At 41.8% G+C, this 12,869-nt stretch overlaps 1 protein-coding gene across 1 annotated transcript in view; it reads right to left on the reverse strand.

The window, feature by feature from the left end:
* LOC126355299 (solute carrier family 22 member 7-like) overlaps nucleotides 1-12,869 on the reverse strand; it is a 570,778-nt gene that overhangs the window by 49,883 nt on the left and 508,026 nt on the right. The window contains exon 5 of the mRNA XM_050005590.1: nucleotides 7,857-8,025. Within this exon, the coding sequence (XP_049861547.1) occupies nucleotides 7,857-8,025 (169 nt within the window). The remainder of the gene's footprint in view (nucleotides 1-7,856; nucleotides 8,026-12,869) is intronic.

Below are 12,869 nucleotides of genomic sequence, written 5' to 3' on the forward strand. Positions count from 1 at the left end.
TTGCTTCTATCGAAGGTTGCGAACAATGCTTCCCTAGCGAGCCTTTCCTTCGTTTCCATTGTTCTTGGGGTTGTGAGCAATGCCTCCCAAGTGATCCTATCCTTCGCTTCCATTGGTTGGGGGCTTTCAAACAATGCTTCTCAGGTGATCCTTTCCTTTGCTTCCATTGGACGGGGGTTGTGAGCAATGTTTCCCAAGAGAGCCTTTCCATCGCTTCCCTTGGTCGGTGGTTCTGAGCAATGGTTCCCAAGTGAGCCTTACATTCGCTTCCATTGGTCGGTGGTTGCGAGTAATGCTACCCAAGTTTGCCTTTCCTTCCCTTCCATTGGTCGGTAGTTGCGAGCAATGCTTCCCACGTGAGCCCTTCCTTCGATTCCTTTGGTCAGGGGTTGCTAGCAATGCTTCCCAAGTCAGCTTTCCTTCGCTTCCATTGGAGGGGGGTTGCGAGCAATGCTTCCCAAGTGAGCCTTTCCTTCGATTCCATTGGTCAGGGTTTACAGGCAATGATCCCCAAGTGAGCCTTTCCTTCGCTTCCATTGGTCAGGAGTAGCGAACAATCCTTCCCAAGTGATCCTTTCCTTTGCTTCCATTGGACGGGGGTTGCGAGCAATGCTTCCCAAGGGAACCTTTCCTTCGCTTCTTTCTGTAGAAGGTTCCGAAAAATGTTTCCCAAGCAAGCGTTTCCTTCGCTTCCATAGGTCGAGGGTTGCGAGCAATGCTTCCCAAGTGAGACTTTCCTTCGATTCCATTGGACGGGGGTTGTGAGCAATGCTTCCCAAGTGAGCCTTCCCTTCGACACCATTTGTCTTGTGTTGTGAGCAATGCTTCCCACATGAGGATTTCCATCAATTCCGTTGGTCGGGGGGGTTACGAGCAATGCTTCCCAAGTGAGCCTTTCCTTCGCTTCCATTGGTCGGGGGTTGCAGGCAATGCTTCCGAAGTGAGCCTTCTCTTTGCATTCATTCGTTGGGGATTGTGAGCAATGCTTCCGAAGGGAGCCTTACCTTCGCTTCCATTGGTTGGGGGCTCCCAGCAATGCTTCCCAAGTGAGCCTTTCCATCGCTTCCTTTGGTCGGTGGTTCTGAGTAATGATTCCCAAGTGAGCTTTTCCTTCGCTTCCATTGGTCGGTGGTTGCGAGCAATGCTTCCCAAGTGAGCCTTTCCTTCGCTTCCATTGGTCGGAAGATGCGAGCAACGCTTCCCAAGTGAGCCCTTCCTTCGAATCCTTTGGTCAGGGGTTGCGAGCAATCTCCCAAGTGAGCCTCTCCTTCGCTTCCATAGGTCGATGGTTGCGAGCAATGCTTCCCAAGTGAGCCTTTCCTTCGCTTCCATAGGACGGGGGTTACGTGCAATGCTCCCCAAGTTAGCTTCTCCTTCGCTTCCATTGGTCGGTGGTTGCGAGCAATGCTACCCAAGGGAACCTTTCTTTCGCTTCCTTCTGTCGAAGGTTGCATGGAGCTGGAAGGATGGTAGATGCAGTTTCGCAAATCGTTTGGAAATTCAATATTCCAAGATCGACAGTGTTAAGGATGTGTCACAATACCTAATTTCAGGATTTATTTCTCGCCACGTAAAACGCAGTTCCGATGGCATTCTCTTAACGAACTAGAGTAGCGGCGTCTGAGTACGGTTTTCAGTTTTAGCAGACCAACAGCTCCGCACGAAATAACTACAAAAATCAATGTGGACGTACGACGAATGTATCCGTTAAAGGTCTTTGGCAGCAGACGACTGACGCGAGTACCTGTGCTAAGAGCGCGAAATCGCCTGGAGCGCCTCTCCTGGGCTCGTTACCATATCGGTGGAACTCAAGACAACTGAAAAATCGTAGTCTGATCAGATGAATCCCGATTTCAGTTATTAAGAGGTGATGGTAGACCCCACGAAATCATGGACAAGAAATCTTAAAAATCAACAAGATACAAAATCTAATTAAGATAGCTATAAAATAATTTAAAGAAACAACATATCCAACGTGCAATACCAATGACTGAGGGAGGACCACAATGAAACTTCAAAATTTTAAAATATATTACCATAATCTTTAAAGGTAGAAGGTCGCAGTGTTTAAGCATGAAAGGTAAATTTAAAATCAATTTTGAAAAATTTTAAGAAACAAACTGTGGTGTCACCGCCAGACACCACACTTGCTAGGTGGTAGCCTTTAAATTGGCCGCGGTCCGGTAGTACACGTCGGACCCGCGTGACGCCACTATCAGTGATAGCAGACCGAGCGCCGCCACACGGCAGGTCTAGAGAGATTTCCTAGCACTCGCCCCAGTTGTACAGCCGACTTTGCTAGCGATGGTACACTGACTTTTACGCTCTCAATTGTCGAGACGATAGTTAGCATAGCCTTCAGCTACGTTATTTGCTATGACGAAGCAAGGCGCCATTCGGAGTAGGAAGTAAAATCTATGGAGAAAAAATAAAAACTTTGAGGTTCGCCGAGGACATTGTAATTCTGTCAGAGACATCAAAGGGTTTGGAGGAGCCGTTGAACGGAATGGACAGTGTCTTGGAAAGAGGATATAAGATGAACATCAACAAAAGCAAGGCCTGAATAATGGAATTTAGTCGAATTTATGCTGAGGGAATTAGATTAGTAAAAGAGACACTTAAAGTAGTAAAGGAGTTTTGCTATTTGGGGAGCAAAATAACTGAAGATGGTCGAAGTAGAGAGGATATAAAATGTAGACTGGCAATGGCAAGGAAAGCGTTTCTGAAGAAGAGAAATTTGCTAACATCGAGTATGGATTTAATTGTCAGGAAGACGTTTCTGAAAGTATTTGTATGGAGTATAGCCATGTATGGAAGTGAAACGTGGACGATAAATAGTTTAGACATGAAGAGAATAGTAGCTTTCGAAATGTGGTTCTACAGAAGGATGCTGAAGATTAGATGGTTAGACCCCATAACTAATGAATAAGTATTGAATAGAATTCGAGAGAAGAGAAATTTGTGGCGTAACTTGACTAGAAGAAGGGATCGGTTGGTAGGGCATATTCTGAGGCATCAAGAAATCACCAATTTAGTATTGGAGGGCAGCGTGGACGGTAAAAATCGTAGAGAGAGACCAAGAGATGAATACACTAAGCAGATTCAGAAGGATGTAGGTTGCAGTAGGTACTGGGAGAAGAAGCTTGCACAGGATAAAGTAGCATAGAGAGCTGCAACGAACCAGTCTCTGGACTGAAGATCACAACAACAACAATGCATGCTCAGGATTGGACCACCCGATACGTAAACAAGGTTTATAGACAATAATATTCCTGATATTGACTGGGCTCTCCTTGAGCCCTAGCTGAACCCAATAGAACACCTTTGGAATGACTTAGAAGGTCAACTTCGCTGGAGACACCCGTGTGCTATATTACTACTTTCACTGCTTTCGGTCCTTGAGGAAGAATTGCCTGCCATACCTTCACAGACATTTAAACACCTTATTTAAAGTGTTCACAGCACAGTTCAGCCTGCGACAAAGACGTTCTGTGGAACACCGCGATATTAATGTCCAGTAATATTGAAACCACTCTCGTATTTTCGCCAGCTGTAGGTAAAGTGTTTTAATCTGCCTTTATTATTTTTTAGTAATAAAATGAAATATTTAAGTTCAATAGTATTTAAACACAATATAGTCTGTAAGAGTAGTAGAATCAAATGTCGTAATGTGTTGCGGACTATATAGGCTACTACACGACATTATTAGCTCACTTCTTTTTCTCGCATACTTAACTTTTTGCTCGCTCTTGTTCCTAATATATGGTTATTTATTTGACTTCAGGCATTTTAAGATTTCAGTAAAAGTTTTATACAACCGCGCTGTGTAAAGATAATATTGAAAATACAACAAAATTTATTTTAAACAGTGTAAGTTCGTGAACCAAACATATCCCTTTGCCAAGTCGGCAATAATTTCATCTTGCGAAATAATTACTTCACAAAGTTGAAACTGTGGGGAGAGAGAAATATTAATTAACTAAATGATTGCCTATCGATCTCGCGGGGTCCAAAGAATACATATCGAGCATGCGATCGTAACTCCGTCATGCGACTTTGGTGATGGGCGTTATGATCAATTATTTTTATCTGTTTTCCGTCTTGCTCTAAATTACGTACCTCCCTGAATTATATTTGAGTTGCTAGGGAATCCCAGACGATCTATGTCGTTTGTGAGTGGAATGTCGCGTGTTCTTGATGTTTCTTCGACGGAGTCTTTCACATGGAAAAATCTATTTCCATGTTTATCCAGCGAAGAAAATTTTTCGACTTTTTGTAGCAAATATGGAGTACCACCGGGCGAGAAATGAAGTGACTAAATAGACTGTGGTGGTTCGAAGTGTGTAAAACTTCTTAGGCACAGTTTCGATGCTGAATTACCGTTTACAATTTGATTGCGGCCAGTGCGGAAAACAAATGAGTATCAGGAAGAATACTTTGTCAGACTCTTCCAAATTATCCATCCAGACCACCATAATGGACTTTCACATGATTACAACACCGACGATGAGTAAGGTAAGTCATCTCCTTTGCAATTACAAGTATTTTTGTAACGCTCTTCTTTTGTCGTTGCTGTAGCGACCACTGTAATCATACCCATAACGCCCTCCATTAGAGACGCATGATCGATATAAGATCGCAAATTCGATATGTATGGTTTTTACCCCACTACTACGATATTCCTTCATTCTTGGAAATTACCGATAATTAATGAGAATTCATTCAGAAGTTACTTTCAACTAAATAGGCCGAAAAGTTTAAAAAGTTATTGTAATCAGAATTTTTTGTGTGAACATATCGATGCGAACCACAAAGATATTATTAGCGAAAGCTGTATGTTTATTTTAAAGTTCAGTACGAAGCAGATAATAAAATCTCTGGTAATATTTTACGTTAGCTTGCCAGAACTTTTTCTGACAACTAATTAAATCACATGTCTGGTCCTTGTATATTGGAAAAGACTAGGAAGTTAAATATCACAAAATTATTTAACTGAAACGTAATGCAGGCCATCTTAAATAATCGACGCAGTCCGTTGTATGGCGTGTGAATAAACGGTGCATTGATTGCTCATCACACGCACTCCATATTAAGAATATTGAAACAATACACAATTGAGCGGTGTGCGGCTCTTGTTCATGCCGTTTATTACTTGACATCTTCTCCTTGCGGTACTGCCGTCCAGTTCCTTATTCTATTTGCTGGCGTCGCTAAGTTGCTGGCTTGCCTGCCCGTGAGTGGCAGCGGCAGCGCTTATAGATAAGAGCATTGTTGTTCTATCTTTGGAGCGAGTGCTAGTATTTTTGGGTCATCGTGTATCGGGAGTTGAGTTGGGACGGAGCAGCAGTGAGGTCGAGACAGCCATGATTCGCTTGACCATTGCTGACTGACACACATGAATTGAGTGCGGACGACCTTGGTTGGTCGTTCGGTCGGTTGTCTCATTGGACGACCTGTATTTGGTCGCCGACCGCTTCTGGGTTCTCTCAGTCACTGGTTTTAGTATTGTTCGAGTTGTTTGTGGAAGTGTTTCGTGGAACCGTGTGTGGCTTGTGTTGTTTTGACTGAGCAGGTATTTTAATGCTGTCTGCATGCTGCAGGCAGTCAAACGGTTGGGACGGAGCAGCGAGGAAGTCCTGCGGTGCAAGGGCAGGCTGGGACAGCTGGCGGCGTGCATGCACTGTCGGATCGTGAGATGCTAACTGCGAGAGCGACCATTTTCATTGCCCACTTTACCTGGACACTGAAGTTGAGTGATCAGTTAACCTGTAATAATACCTCAGCTATTGTGATAACTCTTCGTTCATTTTTGGGTTGTTGCTCCCTGGGCCATATGGGCTAGCAGTAATGTACGATGTGTTGGAGTCAGCGAATCTTGAAGCCGTCTTCCTATATTGAGATTAATTATTAAATTGACTGTTACTTGCCAGTGAAGTGCACCAGCGGTATTTTCTGCCCTGTGGCCATTACCGCCCCAGTTACCTGCCCTGGTAGTTTGCATAGTTTTCCGGCATTGTGCCTTTCCTCTTCATGTTGATGCTGTCCAGTAGGCATGTAGTTCGACAGCCTTTTAAGTTGTTTGGTTCATATTTTGCTTATAGTTATATTGTTCCCTTGACTCTTTTTAGACTCCAATTTCTGTAGTTGTAGTGCTGTTCATATCCTAGTCCTCAGCCGATATTTTCCATCGTTCTGCTGTTGATCGGACGGAAAGGAAATTGTTTAACTTGTTGGTTGGCCCTTGGCCCATCTGTAACTTGGATGGCCACCCGATTATTTACCTTCAACTCTTGGTTGTCTCTCTCATCTCATCTTACGTTTGAGCTACCTTCTCAGGCCGACACTTGGAACACTTCTGAGCACCACTTGTTCTGTTTGTTTCACATTTTGATTTTCATTTTAGTTTGAAGTATTGTGCGAGGCCTTTGTCCATGTATTAATTCAGATTTTTTTTTAATTTTACGTATAGGCCTTCAGCTGTGTTAAATTAAAATTTTGAATATTTATTTTATATTTAAAACAATTTTTTTCTTAAAAATTTGTTGTATCTGAAATTTTTTGTAATCCAGGCCCTAAGCCGTTAGTGGTTCAACGTGTTATGATTGGCCTTCTGCCTAGGATTTACGTGAATCCCTTTTATAAGGCCTTCAGCAGTGTGTATTCTTCAAAGGAAAATTTTTTTTATAAGAAGGAAGAGTTTTATTTTAAATTGTTTGTCTGACTTGTTTTTCAGGCATTCAGCAGTTGTTTTAAATTAGTTTGTGGCCTTCAGGCGTGCAATAAGTTACTATTTCTTTAATTAGGCTTTTGGCCATTCTGTTGTAAGTTTAAAAAGAAACTTCTTGGTTAGAAAAAATTGTTTATTAATGTGTTTTAATTATAGTTGTCCTTCAGATGTATAGTGTAGGCCTTCAGCCGCTAATTGTTTTCAATCGCATGTTTTTTTTTTAATTTTTCCTTCTATTTTCAATTGCTTTTGATTTCTAAGCCAGGCCTTGGGCCATTCTTGTTTTTAGTGTGGTGTTGGGTCTTCAGCCCAGAAAGCATCTCAAGTTTTCTTTAACTAGGCCTTCAGCCGTATTGTCTAATTGTGATCTTTTAAAACAATGTGTAAACAAGTGGTTCCTAGAAAAATAAAATTGTGTGTTTGATTGTGCAACTCACAGTAACTGTTTGCAGTGCCATCCAGAATCATAACCTTATCCTGTGCGCTCTCTGAGTACCTACCAACCAGGTTTCAATAACAATCAACTATGTTGCTTGGGGCCAGGTTGTGTATCTTGTCAATTCCTAAATAAGGTCAGAAATATTTACAAAATAGCGTTGTCGTTACAAAGTAAAACAATAGCAGGATCTTTTTGGTCATAGTGACGCATCCAGATCGCTGCACCTGGCTACCAAAACCTCCAAGAAATGAATTACAAAACTTACTACGAAGTAGGACAAGACAAGACGGAACCGGCTTCAGTATGTCTCCGGATACTTTTAATCAGATAACCTGTGAAACCCCATTGGTAGTTATGTGCACGTCGGCGATGTTTGAGCGGTAATGAATGATAACGGCTCGTCAACGATTTCGTTCTCACGCCACAACACGTGGCCCCTGACATCGGCATGAAAAAGGGTGTTCGATGTTCCTTGATAGATGCACCTCTATACCTTGTCCACAAAAAATGAGTTACAGAAGAGTAAGTATCATTTATTACACGCACATAGGGAGAGGCATCGATATAGCATATCAGTTGATACCTCTGCAACAACAAGTAAGTCTGACATTACTTACGTTTTCAACTTACTCGTAATATTAAATCTCAAATCGCCTCTTAGCAGGCCATCGTATATACCCATCATCTTACCTGTAGAAGAGTAGTAATATAAGGCAGCACAGTACTGCAAAAAGCAAGGAGTGTTTCCAGCTGGGAAACATCTGAACACACAAGCAGGCGGACACCAATGCTATAGGTACACCAATGCAGGCCATGCAATTGATACAAGAGCGGTTTCTGATATCCGTCAATTCCGTCCCTGAAATATCACGTGATACACTTCCATATTACCGGGAACACTAACATTTAGAAATAAAATGCGACACTTAGCATAACAACAAACAAATGAATAATACTGAGTCCACATACAGCTTAAGGTTACATAACATTTCCATTAAATTTATAGAGAAAAATATTATATGACCAAAACCAGAGTTCGATCAGATTAGCATATAATGAAGAGATCATATAAACTGCCTCGGAGAAATTTCAGATACCAACAAAGCACAAAAATAAAAACGGCTTTAGAGAACATAAAGCAGCTGACAGGAACCTTGTGCGTGTTGTTATTATAATGCGGATACAGGCAAATTCCTACACACTCATCTCATATGTCACAACATGAAACTACGTGTTGTCAAAGTGATGAAAGTTGTGCTCTTATTATTCGAAGTAGTCAGTTGACATACTGAAATTGGTTCAGGGGGCTAGGGACATATGTTTTGCGACATATTTTCATACTTGTGGATAAATTGTTTGGAGTGTAACACCCCACCCTTCACTTACATGATTTTGGCGTGTGTTCACCCCAGCAATTAACTAGCAGATCAACAGAGAGTGCAAAACTGCAGTAATATCGGATAACGCAAAGAAAGTTATAAGGCCCTGTGACTACTGATTGAATTGGTGGCAGTGTTGACATTAATTGATTCAGAATTGATCACTTTTAATTAAAAAGAGGTGCACATTGATGTTATATGCAGCTATTGAACACCAGATGCAAATGTTGAACATAAAATTAATTAAGAAAGTGACTTGGGATTTCAACTACTTGATTGAAAACTGATGCAGTCGATTATCACAAATTTATTTTAATTCACGACCTTTGATTATTACATTACATGACTCTCCTACCAGGCAGTGGTATTAAATTGCTATTGTGTGGAGTAAAGCTCAATAACTCAAAAGTAATTCCTATCGACTGACCCAGGCGTAATGCGAAGTGCGAGAAGAATTCTGTGGTGTCACCGCCAGACACCACACTTGCTAGGTGGTAGCCTTTAATTCGGCCGCGGTCCGGTAGTAGACGTCGGACCCGCGTGTCGTCACTATCAGCGATTGCAAACCGAGCGCCGCCACACGGCAGGTCTAGAGAGACTTCAAAGCACTCGCCCCAGCCGACTTTGCTAGCGATGGTTCACTGACTTCTACGCTCTTATTTGCCGAGACGATACTTAGCATAGCCTTCAGCTACGTTATTTGCTACGACCTAGCAAGGCGCCATTATCTGCTACTATTGATACTGTGAATCATGTAATGTCAAGAGCGACGTTCATCTTTAATGGATTAAAGTTAAGTATTCCACCAGCTATGTCCGTTTTTCTCAATTCTAATTCCATTGTCATGTTCCAGACCTCACACTAGCCTGCGTGAGGTAAAACGCGTGCATTTCGGCTTCGTTTTGTAACCCTGTATTGGCTCTCCTGCCAACCACAACAAATTCTACAGTACACGGCCCATGAAACCCTCACCGAAACTTTGCCGACATGATCCAACAAATTAATCAGTGGCCGGGCAGGGCGCAATATCACCAAATACAGTGTGGTGGAGCGGCATAGTTGTGTGGACGTTGGCCAACCTCGTGGTGCTGCAAGGCTGCGTTTGTCTATTTCACTCCTAGCTATCTTCCTCAGTACATAATTGAACCAAAACGTTCTATGTCCAAGCTCAGTCGTTCCATTTGCTAAGTCCTAAACTGCAGAGATACTCACTCTTCCTCAGGCAAGCTGAATAAAGAACGCCACATCTGCACTCTAGGCAAGCTGGGAATGGAAGAACTCTACTGAGACTTCTGCCAATCCGCTCTTCGTCTCGGTTTCCCCTCCAACAAAATTACTTACGCCAATTGCAGCGCAAGTCACGTTAATTATGCGCTGCTTCCCAGTGCCGACCAATGCCTTCTCTGGGAAGTGAACAAATTCCCACAAAAATTCCCTTCCTTTTAACTTCTAGTTAGCTCCACCCAGTCCACCCATCAAGGCTAGCGTCTCTGCAATTCAGACTCCCAGGAGAGTACTTCAAATTCCTTGGTCTTACGTTCCCATCAGAGGCCGGCGTATTTCATGCTGTTGCACTTCACCTGATTTACTTTAGGCTCTGCGGACCGTGAATTCAGCGTGAAGTTGCTATAGTCACGAACACGCATATTTTGACCTCTGTTGACTGCTCCACCATAGCTTTGCACAGCTTTGTTGCATGTTTCACAGAAAACGGGCCGGCAGACATTTATCAACAGGCATACAAATTCTCCATCTGTTTCCCGGAACACCAGCATGGAGTCGGGGTCAACCACCCACTCACTGTCACTCATCTTTAGGTGGCTGGTGGCCGCGCACCAGTACCGCTTTCTCAGAGCTTGAGCCTCCCTAAGCTGCCTATTGTCGCTTCCATTAGCCGCTCTCCCTGCCGGCTACGATCAAATACTTCCCTGGGGTAAACTAGCGTCCAATAAAAAGGCTCATTTCAAAAAGTTTTCATGTCATATGAATTACTTTAAAACCATCACCCGACATTAATTATTCCACTACTTCCATGCTATACCCTCTACAAGATGCATTGTGCCTTGTCAGTCATTTTGTTGAGCCCTACTGTTCGCTCAACGTGAGTTAGGTGATCTTCAATGACTTCATGTAAGGGGCATAGTTCTTGCCATCTTACAAGAGTGTGTCTACAAATCTAAACTAGCACTATCCTGGGTGGTTTCTTTATGCGTCAGTTCCACGATGTGCTGTAGTTTGGAGGTAAGCAGATCCCTACGGCTAACAGAGTTAAGTTAGTTCAAACGAAACCAAGGATACAGAATTAGACAGTGCCTGCTTCATATTGAGCATACCCTTAGACATATGCGACTTTGTTGTAGTGCCATTTTCTTCTGCTCCAGATTTTAGTGGACTGTACAGTCCTTAGTTTCCCCTTCAGCCAAATTAGCTAGTCAAGAAAAGTGTATTATTTATTTACGTATTTTGTGTACGATGTGTGTACTAAAATGTTATTTTTTGGTTTTTGCTTTTCTTTTCGTGTAAAGAAATATTGAATTATGTAAAGTAAAAATCACTCATCACTAATAGAGACTAAACATGGCAGTTCTAAGGTATGAAAAAATTATTATTCTTCAGTGTATGACAGACATTACTGATGCAACATTCTCGTAATTTGTTATGTGAAGTCACAAGTATTCGTCTCCCAATAACTGCTGCAACTTACACCCTTGTGAATCTTCTTGAATCTTTTTACTGTATTCTTCTCTTGGTCTCCTTCTACCATTTTTACCTCCCACACGTCCCTCCAATACTAAATTGGTGATCCCTTGATGTCTCATAATATGTTCTGTCAACTATCTCTTCTTATAATGACGTTCCATCTCAAATTCTTTTCTCTCTATTCCGATTCCGCACCTCTTCATTGGCTATGTGATCTGATCATCTGTCCTTCAGCATTCTTCTGTAGTACCACATTTCAAAACCTTCTGTTCTCTTCTTATCTAAACTGTTTGCTGTCCACGTTTCACTTCCATTCATAGCTACAATCCACATAAATACTTCCAGAAAAGACTTCTTAACACTTGAACGCATATTCTTCAGAAAGCTTGCCGTTGACAGTCTAGATTTTTTTAACTCCTTCTTCTGCCATCATCAGTCATTTTTCTGCCATATAGCGAAACCCCTCTATAAGTGTCTCGTTTCCTAATCTAATTCCCTGAGTATCATCTGATTTAATCCAACTATATTCCATCATCCTTGCTATGCTTTTGTCGATATTAATCCTATATCCTCCTTGCTAATTCCGTTCAACTCCTGTTGCAAGTCATTTGCTGTCTCTAACAGAATTACAATATCATCGCCACACTTCAAAGTCTTTATTTCTACTTCCAGATATTTAATTCTGACAGCAAATTATTCTTTGGTTTACTTTACTGATTGCTCATTGTACAGACTGAATAACATCGGCGATGGGCTAAGCCCCTCTCTCTCTTCCTTCTCAACCATTGCTTCCTTTTCATGCACATCGACTCTTATAACTGCCGTCTAGTTTCTGTTTAAGTTGTAAACAGCCTTTCACTTCCTGTATTTTATCCCTGCTGCCTTCAGATATTTAGAGCGGGTATTCCACCCAGCATACTCAAAAGGTTTGTCTAAGTCTACAGATGCTACAAACGTAGTTCACCTTTCGTTAATCTATCTTCTAAGTCTTACAGTTAATATTGCCTCGTGTATCTCTTTAAGATAGAGAGAGAATTCGAAGGCTAACTAATGTTAAAGACACTCAGTGGAGAGTTACATGAAAATTATTTTTATGGGACTTTTAAAGTAGATTTATCTACAAAACTTTATTAAAAACTTTGTTAAGCAACCATAAACGTCACAAAGTAAGGGGCAAACGGATGTTAGTCATTCATTACCACTATTAATGTAAAGGGGATGAATTTGTGAAACGACTAGTTATCGACGCCGTCAGTCCGCGCTGAGAAGAGAGTCAGTTTCGTTAAAAAATGAATCAAATCCCTCTTCTTAATGGTGAACTTCTAAAATCAAACTTAAGGTCACTCGGCTTAGGGTGAGGAATAAATGGTGTTCCGGATATTTGCGAAATGCAACATTTTTAGTTTCTGCTTGACCAACACACCAGGCAAGTATTAAAATGTATTATTTAACTATGTGCTCTGCGTATGACGTTTGTACTAAAGTGTTGTTTTCTTTATTTGTTTCATGTCGTACAAGTAAGACACTGACAAAGCGAACCAATGGTGCCCTACCAACGCAATAATTGCCAGTGCAGGTGACTAAACAAAAGGGGACTGAAAGCATATGATGGTGAGAACAATGG

Source organism: Schistocerca gregaria, chromosome 3, assembly GCF_023897955.1.
Source record: "Schistocerca gregaria isolate iqSchGreg1 chromosome 3, iqSchGreg1.2, whole genome shotgun sequence".
NCBI classification, from domain to species: Eukaryota; Metazoa; Arthropoda; class Insecta; order Orthoptera; family Acrididae; genus Schistocerca; species Schistocerca gregaria.